This window comes from Hemitrygon akajei, chromosome 4 (genome assembly GCF_048418815.1).
Source record: "Hemitrygon akajei chromosome 4, sHemAka1.3, whole genome shotgun sequence".
In the NCBI taxonomy this organism is placed as follows: domain Eukaryota; kingdom Metazoa; phylum Chordata; class Chondrichthyes; order Myliobatiformes; family Dasyatidae; genus Hemitrygon; species Hemitrygon akajei.
In genome coordinates this window covers 144,156,737-144,182,656 of record NC_133127.1, presented here as the reverse complement: position 1 = coordinate 144,182,656, position 25,920 = coordinate 144,156,737, and the positions used below count along the sequence as shown (strand labels likewise).

Here is a 25,920-nt window from a genome sequence, read left to right as displayed (position 1 = left end):
GCAGAAACCTACAGGGGGAGGCAATGGCCACCCAGCCCGGGACCTTTGAGGAAACAGCTCTTGCACCACCGTGACACCAGTTGCAGCCGGAGCCTGAGGAATCTGTGGTAGCAGTGAGCAAAACAAAATCTAGAAAAATTATCTTCAAATTACCCTAACTAAATTTTACACATGGTATATATTTGATGTTGCCAAACAATTTGTAGCTCTCTTGTCATACGGATGTTATTTGTGCCTGATGTACATAAGAGAATCGTAGAGGAAAATAAAGATAATCCCTTGAGACCATCGCTCGTCACATAACCGTCTGGGTAACGTCTTACCATGTTAGTGCATTGTCACTTGCTATCAAAACTGCCCCTTACTCAGAGAGGGAACAAAACTATCAAAGTGGCACACCATCCTGATTCGGAATTTTATCTTTGTTCCTTGATGTGTGGAATTCTTCCACCCCTCCCATTCCGCCAGCTGCACCTTACAAATGACTTATGAAGGACTGCAACAACTGGGGAAGGCAGTTCACTACCAACTAGTAGATAACAGGGTATGAACAATAACGTCTCAACTTACCCGATGCCTGTATTAAAAACAAAATCCAAGTTCATATACCACAACTATCGGGCATACCCCATTACATAATGAGAAATAATAAAAGAAAATTTCCTTCTAATTTGAAAATTAAATCATGTTCGTATATTATTTACTTTTATGAACAGGAAATTCAGGAACAGGGGTGCCAAACACGTTTTTTACACTTCATCGTGAGACGCGATGCATTAATTTATGAATGTATTACTGAATTTTCATTTATCCATCGGGATAAATTATTACTTCACCAAGCAGTGGAAATAAGCGCTCAGAAGGTCTGAATGGTTGCAAATTTTGAGGTGGGACTTCCTCTGTTGGAGCCGGAAGACTCGAAGTCGCGTGAAATCCGGAAATTAGAGGTGAAATACTAGCTCAGAGAGTGAGCCCCGGGGAGGTGCACCGTGAGGCTGGGTTCAGGTGGAACGCAGAAGGGTTTGCTTGCTGTGTGTACTATCGAGCTGCTGCATTTACACGGCGAAGACAACAAAAGCTGTTTATATCATTTTCTCATGTCCGTACGGGGTTCATCATGTGGCTGAAGCCTGAAGAAGTATTGCTGAAAAATGCTCTGAAGCTCTGGGTGACGGAGAAATCCAATTCTTACTTCATTTTGCAGCGCAGGAGGAGACAGGGAGACAGCGGTGGAAAACTCTCCGGTGAGAGAAAGGGAGAGGGAAAGCAGTCCTCTCTTGAAACTGATTTCTCTGTATAATTGTGCCGATGTTTATATCGAGGTTGAGTGCGAGGTAAATGGCAATGATTATCTGACTTGGTTGGCAGCGAGCCTTATTGTGCTTTGTTTGATAACAATTATGCGTTTGTTGAACTACACAGGTGGCTTATCTGGGCTAAATATAAATTCTTATTTTATCTTAATTCGGTTTCTAAGTAACAACTAAATTATCGCGGGCATTTTCGAGTGCCGTGCAGAGCTGCGAAACGTACGGCGATTTTAGAGGTGAGTGTAGCTGTGTTTTGTGTTCGAGTGATATGATAAGAGTACCACCTGGCACCGAAAAGCTCCGTTTGAATACCATCCAGGTCCGCTGTTCACCTGGCCGACCAAAGCGCCGGCGTTTTCCTTCATTGCCGTGTCGCTTTACATTGGGATTGGGATTGGGGGTGGGGGGTGGACCGGCAGATTTTAAATTCCATCTTTTTGTCTGTTAAACCCTATTTAAACATAACAATGATCTACAATGGACGATGACTTCGTGTAAAGGTGAATTAATTTATTTGTGGTAGTCGTCACAGAATTGCAATTCGTATGGTGTGGTGGCTTTACTAAATGCATCCAACCCTGCAACTCTTAACGCGGGGGTTTCCTGTATTGCAGCTATAAACTTGAATTATTGTGATCATGAAACTGGACTGAATTTATTTTATTCTATTATTATTATTATTGCCCTTGGTTTCTGCATTTACATTAGGTCAAGGGTACAATTATTATGCACTTTGATTTAAAATATCTGGTGTAGGTAGCAGCAGAAATTCTGAACGTAGAATATTGAAAATGGTAGTTTTAAATTGAACATTACCATTGATGAGCAATTCATCCCTGCAGTGTACATCATTGTAAGGTTAAAGGTGTTTGAGCTGTGCAGGAACAAATGGCAGATATTTGGGTAGGATACAGAGTGGTGTTTGGATATTATTTGGTCTGGTTTATGTGTGAGTTAGAAATCTTGTCCTCTGGTAACTTTCCAGTTTAAGTGAGGTCAAAGTGTTTGCTGAGACTGGAAAAGGTGCGCAAGGTCTTGTCTGTGTGTTGGATGGGAAAGGAAAAAAATGGGTGGGGAAAGATAATCCACCTTTGATTCTCTAATCCTAAATTTTCAATAAGGCTTTGATCTTTGACTTGTTATAGTCCCAATAATCCAATCTGTTTTACAACTCTACTCATCTATCACAATACAGTGGGACCCGGGCCTGGCCTGTCAAGGTATCCACCACCTTCACGATTAAAACTTTAACCAGTCAGAGCAATGGCAAAAGTTTCATCCTTACAAAGTGCCAGCCTCCCTACGGATCCTTGCTCATTGTTTCTGCAGGTTTATTTGTGAATTTTGCTAATCACCTCCTCCAAAAAGTGGCTCTAATAAAATGCACAAACACTATTGTGTATGTCTATAACCATGTATTGCCACTGCCACCTCCTCCTCCTCCTCCTCATAACCACAAATTCTGGAGTAATGTCAGTCTCCAGTTTTCCATCTGAGTAGGTGTGCTCTTGCCTTCCCAGATGAAGAATATCCTGCATAAATACCACCAGAGTTGCATAAGGAAGAGTCCTTGTTCCATCCCAGTTCTTAACTAGGTGCTGTCCTTAAACATCTAGTGCCTGGTGTCCTTCCACTGCTGTAATCCCACACCAGTTCTACTACACAGTCACTTTGATCTCTTCACTCAGTTTTAAATCGCAATTGCGGATTATTTTACATTACCTCAGGTTAAAGATTGGCTTTTGAGTTCTCATTGTTGCCACCACAAAATTATTCCCTTGTTTTCTTAGCAGACCGCTTCTTCCACTACCTGAGTTCATAGCTTTGACATTCTATTTGACTTTATGCTTCCTATCTGCCACTGTGCCCAATCTGTTCCAGCTTTAGACCCCTTCTTTATTTCATCTGTTTCTGAAACCCTTATTCTTGTCCACATTCCCTCCACTCTCCTAGTTGGCTTACCTTCATCCTCCCTCTTTTGACTTGGAAGTGCTGACGGAGCTTGCTGAATTAATTGATTGCTTGGCAGAAATATTTGTTTTATTCCCCTCCTTGAGCTTCATCCCATAACACCATGGGCTTGAGTGTCCCTTCAGGTGCCATGTTATGGAATTTCAGTCCTCCACCTCTTTTTGCCTCTTAAAACAGACCTAGTGATCACGCACTACATGTATTGCATTATAAAAGGAGCTGTGAATGTACTTTGTCTTTGGATGCAAGACCAGTGTAAATTTATAAATTACAGAAATGCCCTTTAAGCAGCAAGGTTGTAGCCAGATCTGTTTTGGAGAAAGATAACAGGGTTTTTGCTTGGGGACAAGAAAAGTTTAGACACTATTAGAATCCGGAAGATATGGTAATATTGTGTGAAAGTGGGTCTGGGTCAAACGTTCAGCCATGATCTTATTGAATGAAAGCAGTTAGGATGTGGCCTTCTAGATCTGATTCCTGAGTTTGGTAATACCGGTTATGGGACTGGATTTTGCCTGCTGTCCACTGCACTCTGTACGTCTCCAGGGTAGGGTACAAAATCTTGCAGCTGGAGTTTTATAATGCTTTGTGCTCACAGCTGAACTGGTTTGTTTTAGAAGTCTTTGGAATTTCTCCATTTGAAGCTGGACCTTGGTGTTGTGAATATTTCCCGTGTTTTTTGGTAATTCGGTAGCAGATGTGTTGAGCCGAATTGAGTTTACTTGGTAATGACAGCTCACTGGAATGATCCTCCCTTTTCTTTGCAACGTTCCAGCAAATTATGCAAATGCTGTTCTCATAAATTATATTTACTTGCACTGCTTGCTTGCATTCAGAACAAGGTTCCCGCTGATCAGGTGTCTTTTTGACTGAAGCAATATGTATTGAGATTCTTCATTGAATTAGTCCTGAAAGAAGCAAGCTCGTTTTAATGATTCCGGTGGGATGTTACATTTCACTATAGTTCTCTGATTGGGCAGCAACACATTTGTCATCTAGGAGATGTATTCTTATCATCACTTTACATTTAGCTATCTCTTTAAAAAGGCCATCTGTTAAATTTTGTGATGTTTGAAGACAACTTGATTCCTTAAACACCCTCGTTAAAACAGTCAATTTTGTTTTTCTTCTGTCAAATTCATTCTGCTTATGGGAATACATTTCTTCAACAATGTTAGCAACACACACAAAAAGCTGGAGGAACTCAGCAGGCCAGGCAGCATCTATGGAAAAAGTACAGCTGACGTTTCGGGCTGAAACCCTTAGGCAGGTCTTCAACAGTGCTGCACCGGCGGTGTGCTTCTACTTGCTAATTTTTCGCTTCTCTTCCTAGTAAAATGTCATGTGGGGCACTTGCACTCGTGATTTCTAGCCTAGGTCTCGTGAAGCTTTCATCCCCAAAACAAAATCAGTTTTTCAATACTGTTAATTTTCCTGTTTATATTTTCATTTTTCTAAGATATTTGTGGAGATCAGGTTGCACAGTAACTGATGACACAAATCTTGTCAGAGTTCTAAACAGCTGAGTTGCCTTTATTGTAAAGCAGAAACAATTTCAGACAATATTAAGTGAAATATTTTTGTAAATGTATGTTTTTTTTTGGATTGTGTGCATCCCTGGCACACATGACATTGGAATAACTCATGCCATGGTTACCTTGTTGAAGTTGATGATTTGATCTAGAAGTAAACAGGAACACAATTTTTACTATGGTTAAATCCAATTTTCTGAGGGTTTTTTTTTTGGGATTACACGGTGCTGAATGAAGTGTTGCATGATCCATTTTTTAAAAGGCAATATAATAAGTAAAATGAGGAGATCTGCTGTGTCACCAAAAACTCTTGAGAAATTTCTATAAATGTGAGCAACCTGACTGGTTACATCACAACCCAATGCACAGGATCGGGAGGGTTGTAGACTCTACCATCTCCATTATGGGTACAGAACCTCCCCACCCAAGTGGCCATCTTCAAGAGGTACTGCCACAAAGGTAGCATCCATTACTATGGACCCTTGCCATGCTGGACATGCTCTCTTCTCAGTACTATCACCAGGAAGGAAGAACAGGAGACTGATGACCCGGACTTAATGATTTGGAAGCAGCTTCCTGCCCGCCGCTATCAGACGTCTGAACCGTCTATGAACACTGTCATCTTATTCCTTTGCACTATTTATGTCTGCTCTGTAATGCTGTCACAAAGCAACAAATTTCACATGTCAGTAATAAATCTGATTATGAAATGTGTCATCAGATTAAGCTTGCAATTTCTCCCTTCTCTCCACAAGTAATCACAGTACCTTATCAGAAAGCAAATTTATATTTTCCCTTCTTCACTTTGCCATTTGAATACAATGGTATTGAATTGAAAGTAGTTACTATTAATAGTATTATTAATATTTTGATCTTCTTGTCTGTCACTTGCCCTAGAACTCTGAAAACAAGTGTGCAAAGATCTTTTTGTCACACCCTTTTTGTTTTAAAATGACTAGATTTTTTGGCAGTATTATGAAGGATATACCAGTACACTCTTTGCAAGACCAGCTTTTTCTTTAAATCTGCACAGTAGAGTTACATACTTTCCATTTTTCCTACCAGAGTCAGTTTCTGTCATATGACTATAAATCACATTTGGTTCAGGGAATTTAACCTTTTCCAAGTCCTTAAGCAGAGTTTGAGCATCTAATCTAGGGTGACATTTCAGTACGATATATAGAGTTCAGCATTGTTCCAAGTGTTGTCATTGGATGAAATGTATTGTCACTTTCTATTCCGAAGTCTCTGCAGGTTTTTTTTTGTTCTAGGTCAATTTTTGTATTTTCTTTTCCCCACCCACTTGAATCATCATCACCCAGCACCTACCTCATCTCCACAATTCTGTTGGCTTTTGAGTTGAATTCCACCCCTCGACTTGAACTTCCAGTAAGATGGCGGCTTGCTTGGATGCAGCAGCTTCTATGGGGCCAACCCAAGGGGTTATTGGCCTCTTTTTAAAAAAATAAATAAATAAATTACGATCGCAGGACTCAGCTGGACATTAGAGCTTAAAGTACAGTTGGCCCTCCTTATCCGCAGGTTCTGCATGCGCGGATTCAGTCAACTGCAGATCGGAAAAACCCGGAAGTTCTCTCTCCAGCACTCGTTGTTTGAGCATGTACAGACTTTTTTTTCTTGTCATTATTCCCTAAACAATACAGTATAACAACTATTTACATAGTATTTACATTGTATTGGGTATTATAAGTAATCTAGAGATGATTTAAAAATACAGGCAGTCCCCGGGTTATGAACGAGTTCCATTCCTGAGTCCATCTTTAAGTCGGATTTGAAGTTGGAACAGTACATCTGGTATTATTTGGTTAAATGTTTGTCTTAGTATATAGTATACATTTTACCTTTCTATGCATATAAAACACTGAAAAAACGTGAATGTATTTCAATAATTAAACCACTGCGTTGCTTAGTAATAATTCTAGCTTTCATCGGGGCAGGGCCTTTCACATTCTCCATTAAAATTGTTCCGATCATTGACCAACTGTAGCCTAACGCTTTCCAATGACCGATAGCGTTTAACCTTTTTCCGATCGCTTTATTACTTCCATTTTATTTTCAATTATGATCGTTTTCCATCAACAGAACAGAAACGCTGCTGATTCAGAGCTGTGCCTGATCCTAAAGTCCACCGCACTGAGACAGGTTAAATAAAGTCTGGGGTTCCGCTGGGTCCTGAAGCCCACCGCATTGGTCAGGCTAAATAAGGGACTTGAGCATCCGCGTTTTTTGGTATCCGCGGGGGGGTCCCAGAACCAATCCCCCACGGATAAGGAGGGCTGACTGTACTGTAGCTCCATCCCTTCAGTGAATTGGTCGTTGCCGGAGAAACGGAAGGAGGTGGACTCGGCGCAGTCGTGCTGCTGCCTGCATCAGAGAGGCGTCAGAGGAGTCAGTGTGTGAAGGCAGCGTGTAGTCACAGCGAGTGGTCGTCATTCATGTGATAACAAGATCCTGTTGAACATTGTTGACGTGGAATGCTGCAAGTTCAGTTCACTGATTTATTGCTGGGTGGCGTGGGAGCTGCGTGGTCTCAGTTGTAGTGAGTACTGGGCCTCAGCTGTGGAGTCGCCCGTTTACAGCTGCCCAGGAGAGCCGGAGGTTTCGGAGTTGGTGCTGCCTCCCACCCTGTGTTCGCTCAGCAGAAGACTGCTATAACATTCATTGACTTCGGAACTTGGGCAGCTTTTGTGTGTGACAGTATTTTACTGCTGTCTTGTGTGTGCTGTATGTGGCTTGTGCTGTGTATGACTTGGTACTGTGTTTTAGTTTTGCACCTTGGCCCTGGAGTAACACTGTTATGTTTGACTATATTGATGGGTATTCTTGTATGGTTGAATGACAATTGAACTTGAAACTTACATTTTGTAACTTCAAATCACAAAAAGGAATAGAAAGGAAAACAAAGGATTGTGTGTATATAACTTTGTTTTTACTTTGGCAAGGTGCACACATCACGTGATGACGTATGCCATTTGTGTACTTTTACATATAACTTGTAAGTGAATTATTTAAACAAAGAATGCTTAATAAACAACATTTACAATATTACTCAATATTACTGAAATATTTAAATACACAACACTCTCCCCTGCTTAGCTATAAACTCCAATTCGATATAGAATGCACCTCAACTTGTACATATATAGACATCCGCAGCATAGGAAATTTTAAATTGTCCCATTCAGGCCTAAAGATTTAATTGCTGTGGAGGCTTTCTGAATCTTGTTGGATTACATCTTTCCTGACAAGGAAGATCACTCTGCTTAGTAGGTGAGACTTGGGGCTGTGAAAACAACCTCAGGTTCTGGGACCTCCTCTGTGGTGGTTGTAGGAGTTGACTCTGGGATTGTAGGAAGTGGTTCTGATAGCTCTGGGATCTTCCCCCCCCCCCCCCTTCCCCCTCCCCCCCTCACATTATTTCCCTTCATTACTTCTCTCGCTCACATTCTTTTTCTCTTTCTCTTCTCTCATTATTCAAATTAACTTCTTGTCTGTCTCTGTTCTCAAGAGATGAGGTCTCATTTATCCTCTTCCATTATGTCATCCTCTTTTTTTCCTCCCTCTTGGTTTTTCTTCTTTCTAGGATGTGCATCATGATCTTCAGAAGGTGCATTTAGTTCATGAGAATATTCTCTTATTAGTCCTTCTATTGCTTCCTTTACAATCAGAACTCTCCTCTTGGTTTCCTCCATCCTCAACATCACCTGATAAATCCTCTGTTTTCGTACCTCCATTGACTCCTCTCTTTCTGGCCTTCCGTTCATCCATCTGGGCTCTAGTCTTTGCATCTACTTTTACAAGCAGCTTTTTCTCTCCCACGTGAAGTTCATGCAGTAGCCTTAATGTAAGTAGAGTTGATTTAGGTTCTTTAAACTCACAGAAGCCGAATACTTGCAACTTTTCCAGAGCTCCTTTAAACTCTCTCTTTCAGCTTAAAACCAAGCCACATTTTGCAAGCAACTGCCTAATTAACATTTGTGAAGCTGTCTCAGATAGGTTACCTACAAACACGGTTGTAGTTGGGCTACCGCTTTTGTTACTTTCCCGAATCCTCTGAGTAGCATCATCCTTCCTTGATCCAATGAGCGTTCCAACCAGAGGCACAGAGATTGGGATCAGCACCCGTTTGTCCTCCGTTGGTCAGTGGTTCCTGGTGTACAGCATGGGGACAGTTGTGGCATCATCCGGTATCTTTCTTAATTCACTTTCCGTTGACCCAGTTACAGGGATGTGCCCTGCAAATGGCGGATGGATCTCCAATCAAACTGTAGTTGTCTTGGCCACTTGCATCCCAACAGTGCTGGTCCTCATGCTTTTATCACTTGCAAGGCAAATGTGGCTTGTTGGCTGTTGCATTTCACTGATACAAATGTCATTTCCATTAAAGGAGTTATCTTTTCTCTGGTGTACATTCCTAGTTGACTACCTGCAGGCTTCAGTACAGTACCTTTGAAATACCATTCAAAGTCATTTTGTGAAATGATGGACACAGCTGAACCAGTGTCCAATTCCATTTTAATTAATTTGCCATTCACTTCTAGTGTTAGCCATGTTGCTTGACTGTTGGTTTTTATATTGTAACTCTCAAAGTTACTCACTCCTGTGTCATCATCATTATCAGATTTGTCATCAACAGCATGTAGATTAGTGCTCTTTTTGAAACTGCAACTTTATCTTTTTCTGTTCCTTGTGCATTCTGTTTATTTTTGTCTGCCCGGCATGCTCTTAGTATGTGTCCTACTTTGTTAGATTTTCTGCAAGTTTTATCTTTGTACCTCCATTGGTCTAGTGTATATGAGCCCCTGCCACAATGGTAATGCATTGTGTTTAGCCATGCCAGTTTCTGTTTAGACATTGTAATTTTTTTGTGTTCACTTTCATTCCCGACAGCAACTAAATTGTGCCTCTGTATGCAGTTTCCATTGATACTGTGATTTTAACTGCTTTTTTAAATGTAAGCTGTGTTTCAGTTAGGAGCTGTTTTTGTTTTTTTTAAAAATGCTTTCTTGTAAGATTCCACAAACTAAATAATCCGTCAGTGCATTATTAAGCCCGTTACTGAACTGACAATGCTCAGACAATCTCTTCAATTCAGCCATAAATGCTGAAATGGACTTCCCTTCCTTGTGACTCCACTTATGGAACCTAAAGTGTTGTGCAATCAACAATGGTTTCAGTTCTAAATATTCCTGCATTACTTTCACAACATAAGTAAAGCTGATTTTCGGTTGGTTTGGTTGGAGCATTTAAATACCTAAGCAAACTATGCCTGTAACCCCAGTGCACTCAGCAAAACTGGCATTTGTTTCTTATTGGCTATTTCATTTGCTTTAAATACAGAACAGATTGAGCAGTTTATAATATACGGTTATCTGCTGTGTAATCAAATGGGTCAATCTTTCCAATGTAGCCAGCCATTTCTGCTTTTATCACACAGCATCCACTGTGAATTTGTCCATTTTATTTTAACTCGGCCATCTCTGTCCATCACCAAGGAAGCATGTGACGCACTCGGCTGTTTCTCGCTGAGCTTTATTTTTAACTCTAACATCCAGCAACACTTCAGCAGATAAGTAGCCATCTCATGTTTGTTTAAAACTTCCTCGTCTCCCCTGTCATGTTTTCTAGCTCCAAAACATAAAAGCTAATTGAAAGGAAAACAGAAGAGGCAGGAATGCAAGTCTAACTTTGTTTTTTACTTTAAGCGAAGCGAGCTCGTGTCAGATGGTGGTGAGACGATGTATGCCATTTACATATAATTTGTAATGAATTATTTAAACAATGAATACTCAATCAACAACATGCTTACAATATTCAAATATTACTGAAATATTCATCCGCAACAGAAACCGCCTCTGTACTCATCGTTTTGTCCAAGTGTTCAGTCGTATACCCTTTACTCCCACCTCAGATGCTTTGTGTCTTTCTTCAATTTTTAAAAGTTATTTCTTCCCTCTTCCCTCTTCCCTCTTACATGTCCATGTCCTGATACATGTCCAACACTTAAGCCTTGCAAAATGTTGGGCCGATTGAATTTGGCTATTAATATGAATGATTAAAGTGTCCTTGACTTTGTTCTAGATCTTTGTGCTCATTTAATGAGGTAAAGTTTCAAGGTAAATTTATTATGTAAGTATGTATACAGTATACAACCCTGACACGCATCCTCGTGTAGGCAGCCACGAAACAAAGAAACACCATCAAACCTGTTTGAAAATAACATCAAATGCCCAGTGTGCGACTAAAAGAATAAATCATGCAGACAGGAAGCTAGCAAGTAACACACACAGTATCAAACATCAAACTGCAGAGATTGGAAAGCGATCCAGGAGTGACAGCCACTGAGTCGGTTCAGTTTCAGTGCTACATTGCTGACTACAGGCCACAGAGACAGTTCTGCGCCGAAGCATCTCGATCAAATTGTGCAGTTAGCGCTAAAGAGGAATCGAGCGTATGGAACATGAACCGCAGAGCCCTCCAAAAAATGAGCGCAGCCAGTGCTGAGATTATTAAACATCAAACAGAAAAGCCTCCCCCAAAAACGCCCCACAGCCACGAGCTGTGATTGAACTTTGCAGCCCAAGGCTCCGGCGCCTCTCTCTGGCAGCAGCAAGAGGGTAACCGGTCAATCGCAGGTAGACGGCGCCCAACACTCACTTGCCTTCTGCTCTCCTCCTCGCCGATTTGAATCTTGCTCAACATTTTAATCAGAGAGAAGCAATGGAGTTGACCATGGGTTTGCATCCTGCCAATAAGAAACGACGGCCGCATATTCCCCTCTCAACCTCACCGTATTCCCCATGGAAATCACAGACTGCAATCGATCGCAGTCCAGGGGAAGGCGCATATTTAAAAGAAGGAAAAAGTATTAGCTTCGTCAGCTATCTGCAGGGTGTTGCGGTGGGTCACTGGCTCCATCTTTAACAAAATTACACTTTTAATTGCTAGTTTTCTGAGTCTCTTAAATGAATGGTTGGTTATTCCCTCTGTGCCTTGTTTTGTTGGGTTCTCTTAAGGATCATTCATCACATGAGTTCAAAATGTAAGGAAGTAATTCCCAAAAATGGCAAGGGAATTGTAATTGTCTTTAGTGGTAGTTCACTGTCCTGTTTGTTCTCCAGCAAATGACAGTAACTTCTGAGGGCCATGAATAAATAACTCAATTCTGATGCTTTGTTACATATGAAAACATTTGCTAATTTTCTTTTGAAAACAGTGCAAGGTTGGCTTGCTTCCTTACAATAATGCCAATGACAAAGGACTAAAACTTTGATTCTAAAGTGGAGGGAATTGCAGCTGATTTTTTTTTGTATTTAACAGCATTATTTACTTAAAATAGTTCCCTCATTAGTTCTGAAGACCCAACAATGGGTGCAAGTAAGGAATTTTGATTAATTTATCTGCTTGTTGGTGTATTTTTTCTGTAACAGAAATGTTGCTATCTTGCTGCAAGTCCACAGATGAGTAAAGGAACCAAAATGTGCTAATAAAAAAGCTGCAGAAAACCGTTACTTGGCAACCAAGGCTTCTTGGTGGCTTACAAAGATTTGGTTGCTAATTGTGGCTCTGTCAGAGGAATAAGTTTTGGATGTGAATTTCAACTGTGGTTTGGCTAATGGTGACAGAGTTATGCTAGATATGAAGTAATTCACTGACATCACTCTTGCCTCATAGTCACAAAGTCTTGGAAACTTCTGGAAACCTTAAACAAAAAGAAATTATCTTAATGGTGAGTGCAGCACCGTATGACTTCTGCACTGTCGGATGGACTGAGGTTCACACAAGTGTAAGAGAAAAGAACTTTGGTACTTTTTGAGGAAGCGCAAGAAAATTATTTCTGTTCTGTGCCATGTCCTTTTTCTTTCCACAAAAATAAACTGTGAAACCTTGTTGTTTTGGTTTCTACTTCACTGCTGCTTGTGTGTTCAAATTGATGACACTGTTTTCTAAAACTTTTATAAATTCAAACAAAAATTAACTTGTAAAAATGGTTTGAGATGCCCTGAAAGGAAAATGGAAGATACTTAATGCAAGATTTCTATTGAATGTCAGCTGAAGAGAAGAATATTGTTGGCAACTGGCAACGCAAAATGTTTGTGTTGATCTACCGTTCAAAATATTTGCCATGATTTTTTTTTTCCATTGGTCGAACTCCAGCACCTTGATATAGGTAGCTTTACACTATATCAATTGACAATAGGCAGATTGCAGGTCGTTGTTCAAAAGTAAATAGGTTGTGGTGGTGGGAGATGTTAATGTTTCTGATATTGACTCCAATTGCCGTAATGTGAGGGGGCTTGGATGGGAAGAAATTTATAAAATACATCCAGTAGGGTTTTCTGAAGCTGTATCTGGAGTCTATTATGGAGGGGTGATGCACTTGACCCAGCTCTAGGGAATGAGCACAGGCAAGTGATTGAAGTGGGAGCCTAACTGGAATGGGCAGCCGGAGGAGAGAATGGAGGCAGGTGCTATTGTGATGTTTTACAGGTGTTTGTGGAAAGGTGTGGAGGGATAGAGGTCTTGCGTGGGCAAATAGGGTTAGAATAAATAGCTATCGTGGCTGGGCTGAAAGGAGTTGTGTTCTGTGCTCTGGTTTTGTGATGTGTTTTCTGTGACAGGATTATTCTGAGCAGACGGTGGTCAGTGACAAACTGTGTGACCCTCTCTTCAGTAGGTGAATGGACTACATAGGGCTACATTAAGTTTGGAGTCTTACAGTGGTGCTGTTTGCATGCATGTTAACTGCATCTTGTCATCTTGCTCCAGGTTATAAACAGGATGACCGTGGTTGATGTAATTTCAGTCACTGTGTCCAAATAAATGGCTGCAAAGGGCCGGCTTGGTCAGGGTTCAAGTAGGCATTTCCTAGCCCCTTGTAGTCAATCAGATGGATACAGAAACTTGGATCTAGCAGGCTGAATTTTGGACTGTGGATTGGCTATTTCTGGACAATCCCTTATGGGAGGGATTCTAGGCTGGAACATCACAAGTGAAAATGCTCACTGTCTGTCTTGTTTTTCCCCTTCCAATGGAGAGGGAAATGACTGAGACATTAAATCTTATAGTAATTTATTAGTGTTATTTTGGGCAGCTGCTTCAAGGCACACAGCAGTTTCCTTACACCGACCGACCAGCTGACATAACTCTGACTGTTAAAGAGATACACTTCCATTTTGACTGAAGAGTGGATTGCCTTTGTTTTGAGTGTTAAGAAGTGAGATGACCTTGGCAAGATCACTTGAATTCTTCAGAATTATCCACATTGCAAATCTCAAAATGATAGTCAGTTCATAAGGAAAGGAATAATCAGTTCATGAGGATGCAGTTTGAATTTATGAACAGCTTTCACTTCACTAAACTCGATAACGTTTGCAGTCTGGACTGTTTCTAAATTTACTGGGTGCTTGAGAGTTTATTGGAACAACTTCTGTGGTTAGATATTTGGGACGGGCATGTTGAATTGTCACTTGCATGGGAGTTCGATAGCAGTTTGTAGCATCTCCATGTGTCCAAGCATGCAAATGTAAAAAATGATATTGTGAGTGTTTGGTTCTTCAAAGATGTGCAAAACTATCTTAACTGGCTCTGTCCAAATATTCCTCAAGCTGTGAATATTGGTAGTAAAACTATTGAATATTCGGGGTATTTACTGTATCTGTGATCACTTTCACTACAGCAAGCCATTTCAAGCCTAAGAATATATTCTTACAGGGCAACAATATGCAAAATACTGTTCCCGGATGGCATCCCTTTTAATAAACTGAGGAATGACTGTACGTTGAACAGTGCAGTTCCTGTATTTGACTCCAAAGATACCAACTTGCCAGGAAAAAGTTGAGGCTTAACAGAGCAATGATTTAAATAACAGTTCTGACACTGGAAACTTTTTTTTTAATATTGTGGAATTTCATTACTTTGTTCTGAAACTATTGGTGAATTTAAATATTAAACACTTCTATAGTTCTGTCGATTATATAGTCCTTCTATAGTCCTGACGAAGGGTCTCGGCCCGAAAAGTCAACAGTGCTTCTCCTTGTAGATGCTGCCTGGCCTGCTGCGTTCCACCAGCATTTTGTTTGTGTGTTGTCTATAGTTCTGTCTCTCTTGCTTTGTACCCAAATCTTGGATTTGTTTTGCTTTCTGTTCCCGATTTGATATTCGTTATGTGAACATACTTCCTGGTTCAATCTGAACATCGCTCACTGAGATTTTTTTTTGTTTTTGGGTCTGATTTGATTAGGATCTTGTCAACATTTATTCAGGGATGGTTGTCCTGTGCGGGTGATTGCACTTGCTGTGTGGCCGTACAAGACGGACCAGTATAATAAAAGCAAATGGGAAGTCAATGGATAAATGTTAGTCATTTGAATGCCACAGACTAAAATCTTGGATACTATTTTGTCGTTAGATTCAGTTTTGTTTTGAGAATTTGTGTAGATGCAGTAACAATGCACTTCTCATTTTCTTAGTATTCAACCCTTTGGCTGTTGTTGCTGGAACAATGATAGTCATCTGGCAGAAAGTCTGTATTCTGTACTGAACCAGCTCTGTGCAGAAGTGTTTGCTTTATATTTTTCTGAAAACTTGATGATAAGTGATTATGCTTAAATTCTTGACCTGTTCTGTGCATTTTTGTAAAATGTGATGTCCATGAGTCATGATTTAAAGAAGTCTCAAATCGAGGAATCACATTTTCCCCAGCTGGCATTTTCTCTAAACATAGTACACTTCGGAATTAGCAATAATTGGCTATAATTTGTGATCTTAAGGATTTGGAAGATAATTTGAAGACAAGTATCAGGGAAAAGATTTATTCAGTATGAATTTGCACTGTCCTGTAATTTAAAAATGAAATGATGCCTAATGTGAGTAAGCTAACCAAAGGAAGTGTTGAGTGACTTGTAATTCTATATTGACTGCAGTTTATTTTGTTTTACAGTTTGTATTAATGAAATGAAAGATTTCCAACAAGCCACTGTCCCTGTTCTGGTTTTGGACCCTGATGAACTTAGTGCAAAATAGGCAGAGGTTCAGTAACTTTTTCTTAACAGAAACATTTTATAATGAAGGTTTAAGCAACACACACAAAATGCTGGTGGAACGCAGCAGGCCAGGCAGCATCTATAGGGAGAAGCGCTGTTGATGTTTTGGGCTGAGACCCTTCATTAGGACTCGACCTGAAACGTCGACAGTGCTTCTCCCTATAGATGCTGCCTGGCCTGCTGCGTTCCACCAACATTTTGTGTGTGTTGCTTGAATTTCCAGCATCTGCAGATTTCCTCGTGTTTGCTTTTACAATGAAGGTTTGATCATTTTGCTACCAGAGGAAGGACCCATAATTTGACTTCATTTATCTATTTTCACATTAAATCTCAGAAGTATATGGACCTAAAGTTCTAAATTTTCCTGCTTTTTCTTCAAAGTTTTTTTTGGTGGGGGAGGGTGGAAACATTTCCACAATTTTTGCATTCACTGAGGAAATTGTGTAAAAGGATGTAGTGCTTTCCCAGCTATTAAGACAAATAAATTCTTCTTGGCTTTCCAGCCAGGTACAGGTATCAAATATAACTGTTTTGATGACAAACTCTCCTATCTCTCCCATCTTCATCAGGGATGATGCTTGGGCATGTCTGATCTGGTGGTATTTATACCCCTGTCATCTGTTTCCCCCCCCCCCCCCCCCCCCCCCCCCGGTTTGGTTAGTCTTTATCCAATCAGTTTTCTGCTGTCCCATCTTGTTTACAGTTGAATTCCAGTTCTAACTTGGAGCAAGACCTTCATCTTTGTTAAAGTTCTTTTGCTCTAGCTTTATTTCAGTGGCTTCCTTCATTGGCACGGCACAGTAGTTCTGCGCCATCAAAGTCATCCTATGGCTATTGTAAATGCAGTGTTCTGCCTCCAGGTACACCTCCTGTACTTGATGCAAGTTTCCACTGTACATCCTGTCTGGCCGAGCTCCGCTGCTCTGCATTCATGGAATATTGTAAACGCCAGCCGGCCTGGGTGCCACGTCAGCTTTGAGCTGCATAAGCCATGATTAGAGCTTCTCTACAGGTTTGTGGATGGTATTAAACTCTTTTTTCAGGATCCTTCTGAAAATACAAGTAATCCACATCCACTGACTGTCCTTTGTCTATCCTGCCTGGTATTTCTTCAAAGAATTCTAAAAGATTTGTCAGTCTCCCTAAAGGAAACCATATTGACTTTGGCCTATTTTATCACATGCCTTCGAGTACCCCAGACATCATTAATAATGGGCTCCAGCATCTTCCCAACCACTGAAATCAGGGTAAATGACCTATATATCCTTTATTCTACCTCCCTCCCTTCTTAAAGATCGGAGTGACATTTACAATTATCCAATGCTCTGGAAACATTCCAGAATGCAGTGATTTTTGAAATATCTTCATGAATACCTCCACATCTCTTCAGCTACCTCTTTCAGAAACCTGGGATGTGTTCCATCTGGTCCAGGTGACTTGTCAACCTTCAGACCTTTTAGCTTCCAGAGCACCTTCTCCTTAGTAATGGCAACTACACTCCAGACACATGACACTCTGGAATTTCTGTCACACTGCTAAGGTTTCCCATTGTGAAGGTTGATGCGAAATGCTCATTGTTTGTCTGCCATTTCTCTGTCCCCATTGCTATCTCTTCAGTGTCATTTACCTGATATCCATTCTCGCCTCCATTTTTTATATATCTGGAAAAAAATAACTTCTAGTATCTTGTATTATTGGCTAGCTTACCTTCACATTTCATCTCTTTTTTTCTCTTTACAGTTTTTAAAAGCTTCCCAATCCTCTAACTTCCCACTAATTTTTGCCATATTATGTGCTCCCTCTTTTGCCTTTATGCTGTCTTTGACTTCCCTTGTCAGTTATAGTTGCCTCACCCTCCCGTTAGAATACTGCTTTATCTTTGGGAAAGGACCCTCGTGTTTAGTTGATCCTGTGCCTTCCCAATTTCTTCCAGAAATTCCAGCCATTGCTGCTCTGCTGTCATCCCTGCTGCTGTTCACTTCCAACTGACCTTTGCAAGCTCCTTTCTCACGCCTCTCTAATTCACCTCACTTCACTGTGATACTGATGCAGCTGATTTAGCTTCTCCCTCTCAGACTGCAGGGTGAATTCTGTCATATCATGATCACTGCCTTCTTAAGTTCCCTAATCAAAGCTGGTTCAATTGGACAATGCCGAATCCAGAATTGTCTTTCCCCTAGTGGGCTCAATAACAAGCTGCTCTAAAAATACATCTTTGGATGCCTTTGGATCTGGCACTAATCTGATTTTCTCAAGCTAGCTGCATTTTGAAATACTCCATGACTGTTATACCATTGCTCTTTTTACTTGCCTTTTCTATCTCTCATTGTAATTTCAATCCCAACATCCTAGCTATAGACAGGTCCTATCAGGGCCTTCTTTACCCTTGCAGTTTCTTAACTCTATCCACAAGGATTCTACACCTTTCAATCCTATGTCACCGCTTCTAAGAATTTGATTTCATTTTTCTTTACCAACAGAGCCACCTCACCCCCTTTTTCAATGCAATGTGCATCCTTGGATATTAAGCTCCCAACTGTGACCTTCTTCCAGCCATGACTCAGTGATGCCCCCCCCCCCACAATGTCATACTTGCCAACTCTAACTGCGCTGCAAGATTATCTACCTTATCCCATACACTGCTTGCATTCAAATATATCACCTTTAGTCCTGTATTCATCATCAGTTTCCAGTTTACTTCCATGTTACATTTCAACTCATGCCCGACTTCAATTTTGCCCTATCATCTGCCTGTCCTTCCATATCAGCTCCTGCTTTAGGAGTGACTTGGGTCTGCTCCAATCTGCCTATTGTCACAACAGGTCACAGCAGATGCCATTTCATTGGCTCCCCACTCAGTTCTGGAGCATCTCGATAGTGAGGTGCATACATCAGGATTCTCTTCGTTGAGTACCCCTCAGCATTTAACACTATAATCCCCTCAAAACCAATCAATGAGCTCAATACCTGCTTGTGTAACTGGATCCTTTATTTCCTCACTTGCAGACCCCAGTCAGTATGGATTAGTAAAAAAAATTTCCAGAATCATCATCAGCACAGGTGCACCAGGCTGTGAGCTTAGCCCCCTGCTCCCCTCGCATTATACATACTTGTGACTGTGATGCTAAGTACAGCTTCAATGCCATAATTAAGTTTGCTGATGACACCACTGTTGTTGGCCAAATCAAGGGTGATGATGAATTGGCATATAGGAGGGAGATTGAATATTTGGTTGAATGGTGCCATAACACCCCTTACTCAACATGAACAAAGACAAAGGACAGATTACTGACTACAGGAGCAAGATATTCAGGTCCATGAGTCATTTCTTATTAGGGGTTTGGAGGTGGTTAGTGTCAGTAACTTAAAATTCTTGGGCATTACTATATCAGAGGATCTATCCTGAGACGAGCACGTAAGTGTCATTTCAAAAAGTACAGCAACACCTCTACTTTCTTAGAAGCTTACGCAGATTTGTCATGCCATCTAAAACTTTGCCAAACTTTTGTAGATACACAGTGGAGTCTGTCCTGACTGGTTACATCACAGACTTGTATGGAAACACCACTGCTCAAGAATGGAAAAGCCAACAAAAAGTAGTAGATATTTCCAGATCATCACGGAGCCAAGATGGTGGCGCGACGCAGCTTGCAGCGGCCACTCCGGAGCTGATATGTTATTTGTTAAGCGGGGTGCTGTGCGCAATCCTAATCTGATGAAAAATGGACGTGGGAGCACGGAGGAACATGTGGAAATCTCCAGGAAGGCCCTCTTTGTTGCTGCTGTGAGGTCTGGGTCTCTGCTAAAAAGAGCAGGCCCCCAGTCCTCGGGGTGGTCGCGTTGCCGGTGGCCATTGGCGGGGGCGTCTTAATATGCTCGGCAGAGGATGGTGCTCGGAGAAGCTGTGCCGGAGGAGATGGTTGGAGGCTCGGAGGTTCGACGGACTCGGAGTCCACTGCTGTGGGGTCGCTTTCAGTGTGTGCTGTGTCTGCGAGGCTGGGTTCGACGGAGCTTTCATTGTGTGCTGCGTCTGCGAGGCTGAGTCGGGCGGCGCCTTGGAAGTCCATAGCGGGGGTATTCCCTTCTGCCACCGGCGTGGGATGGTGAGTCTGTCAGGAGCCTGAGGACTTGTGAAAACTGGTGGTTTCTTTCGAACTTAGTCTTTTAACATATTTGGACTATTTTTACTGTGCCCATGGTCTTTTTTTTTAATCAATTATGCTATTGTTTACACTGTTGTAACTATGTGGTTTTGTGCAGGTCTTGTAGCTTTAGATTTTGGTCTTGTTTTGTCTGGTGGATTTGGAGCTCCTTTCCGGGGAATGCGCTAAGACGGTAGCGCGATATTAATACGCAGCAGCCTCTCCGGACTCTGGATTGGGGATTGCCAAACGTTATGTGGATTTTCTGGTGTAGTCTGTTTTGTCATGTGCTTTTGTGATATCATTCTGGAGGAACATTGTCTCATTTTTTAACTGCATTGCATTTGTGGTTTCTAAATGACAATAATCTGAATCTTAAAAAGCCCATCCCACCATTGGGCAATTCTACAAAGAGCCTTGCCTCAAGAAAGAGGAGTTCATCATCAAGGATCCCCACCATACACGCCATGTTCTCTTCTCACTGCTATCATATGGAGGAAGCTACAGGAGCCTTGGGTCCCATAGCTCCAGGTTCAGGAACAGTTTTACTTTTCAAGCATCAGGCTCTGAATCAGCGTGGATATTTTCACTCACCATAACTCTGAAATAATCTTTGAACACAACTAATGGACTCACTTTCAAGGACTCTACAACTCGTGTTCTGAATATTTGTTTTGTTTCATTTTTGGATTTGTATAGTCCTTTGCACATTTGTTGCTTGTCAATCTTTGTGTATTTTTTAACTGATTCTATTTTACTACTTGTTATTTACTGTGAATTCCTGAAACAAAATGAATCTCGGGGTCATATTTGGTGCCATACTCTATATGTACTTTGAGTTTACTTTGTATATTTCTTCCTTTTATTTGTTCTCCAAAGTGTAGCACCTCATATTTGCCGGGATTGAACTCCCATCTGCCACTTTTCTACCTTTATCTGTAACTGGCGTATATCTCTTTGTATGTGGGATACTCTTTTATACTGTTTGCAACTCCACCAATCTTAGTGTCCTCTGTAAATTTGCTAATCCACATGTCTACATTTTCACCCAAATTGTCGTTGTATATCACAAATAACTGATTCTTGTGGAACACCACTAGTCATGGATCTCCAGCCAGAATAGCAGCCTTCCATCCCTCTGCATCCCATCTTCAAAAACAATAGCTGAGAAAAGCCTGTTAATTATAGACCAATGAAGTCAACAAGGACAGGGAGCATTGAAGATGGCAGTGTAAAACTATAACGTGGTTAGGAAGGCATCTGGGGTTCTGGTTTTCATTAATTGGACTATTAAATACAAAAGCAAGGAAATTATACACCAACTTTATAAATCATTGGTTCGCCCTCAACCGGAGAACTGCGTGCAGTTCTGGGTGCCACTGTGGAGGAAGGATAATGTGATGCCAGAGGATGCAAAGAGACCTCACCAGAATGTTGCTTGTTCCATTCCAGTTCTGTGGAGATACTTCAATCTTTTTTTCTGGAGTCAAGGGAGCTAAGAGGGGGCATGATGGAGCTATAATCCATTTGAGTAGTCACTGATAGTATAGACTGCAGGACATTCTCCCCCATAATCAGGTGTAGGCAAGACAGGAAGATGTAGATTCTCGGTAAATGGTCATATGTGCAGCCCTTTCCCACCTTGAGGGTGGGAAGTACCTGGTATGCTCCACCTAAGAATGGTGGAAGTGGAGTTATTGACTGTATGTTAAAAAAAATCTCTAGATGGGCATTTGAATCGCTTGGCACAGAGGGGTATGGATCAAATGCTGGGAGATAGTATAAGTGAGGATGTGTACCTACTGATGTAGATATGAGAGCCAAGTGATCTGTTTCCATGTTGTAGGTCTCCATGACTCAATTTATGTGAGTAATGTAACCAGATTCAATTTATAAGTGGAAACCCCATTTTCAATCTAATGAGTGTTCTTGATACTGATTATATAATAGGTTTCACTGTGTGTATCATAAACTCGTGTTTCACTACAATGACTTGTGCAGATGATCAGTCAAGTTCAAAACCAAACTTAAGTTTTTTTTCCTTTGGGTGAATCTTCATTGTATCTCCAAGTTAATATACCTTGTTATGAAGTTTGACTGTATTTTAGTACTGTTCACATGGATTTATTATAATATTACTTCCTTGTTTAATTTTGTATTTCAAACTTCTTAAGGCCAACTTTCAAGTAATTTTTTTTTCAGTACCTGTTGCATTTTGCCCACCAAAAAACACCACTAGTCTCACCATTTAAGATTCCACTTTTCTTTTTGTTGTTGCATGGGTAGCTTCACTTGTTTTTTCAGCCTGCTGCCTTTGTTTAAATCAGTCACTTAGTCAACTCTCTGTTCCCAAGTACAAAACCTGCTGTACTTTCTAGCTGAAATCTTTGGATAAGTAACTCATTAAATACCCTGGTGAGCACCACTTGTCACAGATTGCCAAAAGGAGAATGAACTTTTTCCATCCATAAATTCTTGTCTCTTTATTTATAGGCCTTTCTGGTTGCATTCGCTTTCATTGTAGCCAGGTCTCTACCGATCTTATTTACTCCTAAAAATCCATTTACGGAATGTACGTAATGAAGTGGCCACTGCTTGCATGTTTATTGTCTGCTACTATAGCCCATCCACTGCAAGGTTTGATGTGTTGTACATTCAGAGATGCTATTCTGCACACCACTATGTGTTGTAACGTGTGGTTATTTGAGTTACTGTCGCCTTCCAGCCAGCTTGAACCAGTCTGAGTCAAAGTTACTTAGGTCACATTTCTTCCCCATTCTGATGTTTTGCCAGATTGGCTACTGAGCCTCTTGGTCATGCCTACGTGCTTTTATGCATGAGGTTGCTGCCACATGATTGGGTGATTAGTTATTTGCATTCACAGGCTGGTGTACCTAATAAAATGGCCACTTAGTGTATATATGTGTGATTCTTAAGAGCATATTGAAAGTCTTTAATATATTATGCCAGACAATGCTGTTTATTATTTATGGTTGTGTTCAGTCATTGATTTTATGTGGCCTGAAGGAAAGGTACTTGTAACAACACCAAAGGAACTTGAATGACGAGTCTGGGCGAGGGACAGGAGGCAGAGATCCTGTTGGGCAAACTTCATGAATAATACAAAGCTAAGTTGAGGGACAGGTACTGGTAAAGGCTGATTTATACTTGTGCCTCGCATCGACGCCGTAGGTAATGCGTACCCTATGCCGTACCCTACACCTCTCCAGAGAAGTTACTCTCATGTTGTGGCTACGCAGACCGCAACAACTGTGGTCCACTTGGTAGCATTGCATTTCCAGTTGCTTCTTCTCCGCCATGTCTGTAGGCTGTGCGTACACCGATGCGAAATAGATGAACCAAATTGTCAAATCTACCTGCCGAGATGTGAAAATGTTTGGAATGCATTTCCTCGTCCATGTCTCTCGTGAAGAAATTCAATGCAGTGGCATAGAAACCCCACCGCTAACCAGCGTTTTGGCACACACCAGCGCATGCTCGCTACGGCGTAGAGCGACACAGAGATGAAAATCAGGGTTACGACTAGCCCTATGCACAAGTATAAATCAGCCTTAAGAAAGCAGCAACTCTACGGAAGGACTTGGAACAGATTAGAAGAGTGGGCAAACAAGTGTTGGGAAATGTATGGCCATGCACTTTGGTGAAAGGAACAAAGGCGTAGACTATTTCTAAATGGGGAACAAATTCAGAAATCAGAGGTGCAAAGAGACTTGAGGGTCCTAGTATAGGATTCCCTAAAGGTTAACTTTTTCAAGTTGAGCCAGTAAGGAAGACAAATGCAATGTTAGCCTTCATTTTGAGAGGACTAGAACATTAAAAGCAAGGATGTAATGATGTAATGCTGAAGTTCTATACAGCATTGGTCAGATCACATTTGGAGTATTGTGGGCAGATTTGAGCTCAGTATCTGAAGAAAAATATGCTGGCATTAGAAATGGTCCCGAGGAGATTTACAACAATGTCCAAAGTAACATTTATTATTAAATACAAGCATGAAATACTATAACAGAGTCCTTAAATGAGTGTAGCTATCCTCTTTTGTTCAAGAGCCTAAGTGGTTGAGGGGTAGTAACTGTTCTTGAACCTGGTGGTGTGAGTCTTGAGGCACCTGTACCTTCTACCTGATGGCAGCAGTGAGAAAAGAGCACGGCAGGGGTGGTGAGGATCTTTGATGGATGCTGTTTTTCTGTGGCAATGTTTCATGTAAATGTGCTCAAAAATTGGGATGGTTTTTCCTGTGACATGCTGGGCTGAATCCATTATCTTTTGCAGGATTTCCCGTTCAAAGGCATTGATGTTCCCATGCCAGGCGGTAATGCAGCCAATTGCCACACTTTCCACCACACATCTGTAGAAGTTTGCCGAGGTTTTCAATGACATGCGAAACCTCTGCAGACTCCTGAGGAAGTAGAGCTGATGTCTTGCTTTCTTCACAATAATATTGATATGATAGGTCCAGGACAGGTCCTCTGAGATAATAACACCCAGGAATTTAAAGTTACCAACCCTGTCCACCTCTGATCCTCTGATTACTGGCTTATGGACCTCTGGTTTCCCTCTCCTGAAGTCTACAATCAGTTCCTTGGTTTTCCTGACATTGAGTAAGAGGTTGTTATTACACCACTCAGCCAAGTTTCCCTCCTGTATGCTGATTCATCACCCGATTTGATATGGCCCCCAACAGTGGTGTCATCAACAAACCTGTATATGGTGTTAGAGCTGTACTTAGCCACACAGTCATAGGGGCAAATCGACTGGAGCAGGGGGCTAAGTACACATCCCTACAACGTTCCTGTGCTGATGGAGATTGCGGGGGAAATGTTTTTGTCAGTCCAAGCTGACTGGGGTCTACAAGTGAGGAAATCCAGGATCCAATTGCACAAGGCTGTATTGAGGCCCAGTTCTTGGAGTTTACTGATAGTTTTGAGGGGATGATGGTGTTAAATGCCAAGCTGTAATCAATAAAGAGCATCCTGATGTATGCACCTCTGTCCAGATGTTCCAGACTTTGGTGAAGAGCTAACGTGATGGCATCCGCTGTAGACCTGTTGTTTCAGGAGGCGAATTGGAGCAGATCCAAGTTGCCTTTCAGACAGGGGCTGATGTGCTTCAACACCAGCCTCTCCAAACACAATCACCGTGGATCCAAGTGCCACTGGGCAATAGTTATTTAGACAGGTTACCATACTTTTCTTGGGCACTGGTACGATTGAAGCCTGCTTGAAGCAGGTGGGTACCACAGACCGGCGGAGCGAGAGATTGAAGATATCTGTGAATACACCAGCCAGTTGGTTGGCACAAGTCTTCAGTATTCAGCCAGGTGGTCCATCTGGACTGGATGCTTTCCTTGGATTCACTCTCTTGAAGGCAGCCTGCACATCATCTTCAGATATCGAGACCAAAGGATCATCAGGAGACAAGGGGGTGCGCAATGATTCCTCCCTGTTCTGGCGGTCAAAGCAAGCATAAGAGGCATCAAGCTCATCTGGAAGCGCAACTCTGCTGTCCCCATGTCGCAAGATTTAGCTTTGTAGGAGGTTATGGCATTCAAACCTTGCCATAGCAGTCCAGCATCCCTCACTGATTCCAGTCTAGTTCTGGGAATAAAAGGGTTAATGTGTGAGGAATGTTTTGATGGCTCTGGGCCTGTACTTGCTGCAGTTCAGAAGAATGGGGTGGGGGTGTTCTCATTGAAACCTACCGAATATTGAAAGGCTTGGATAGAATGGGCATGCAGAGGATGCTTCAATAATGGGAGTCTAGGAACAGAGGGCACAGCTTCACAAAGGCAGAACATCTCTTTAAATGTTCATAAAAAGTTCATTTATTATCAAAGCATGTATCCATATACAACTCTGAAATTTGGCTTCTCCAGATA

At 41.4% G+C, this 25,920-nt stretch overlaps 1 protein-coding gene across 2 annotated transcripts in view; it reads left to right on the top strand.

Annotated features, from left to right (window-relative positions):
• The first annotated feature begins 918 nt into the window (after window positions 1-918).
• LOC140726723 (TBC1 domain family member 8-like) overlaps window positions 919-25,920 on the top strand; it is a 104,916-nt gene continuing 79,914 nt past the window's right edge. Inside the window, exon 1 of one of the 2 annotated variants that reach the window (XM_073043491.1) lies at window positions 919-1,244. In XM_073043491.1, coding sequence (XP_072899592.1) covers window positions 1,118-1,244 — 127 coding nt within the window. In that variant the 5' untranslated portion in view covers window positions 919-1,117. The remainder of the gene's footprint in view (window positions 1,245-25,920) is intronic. The other variant, XM_073043492.1, reaches the window with a different exon arrangement.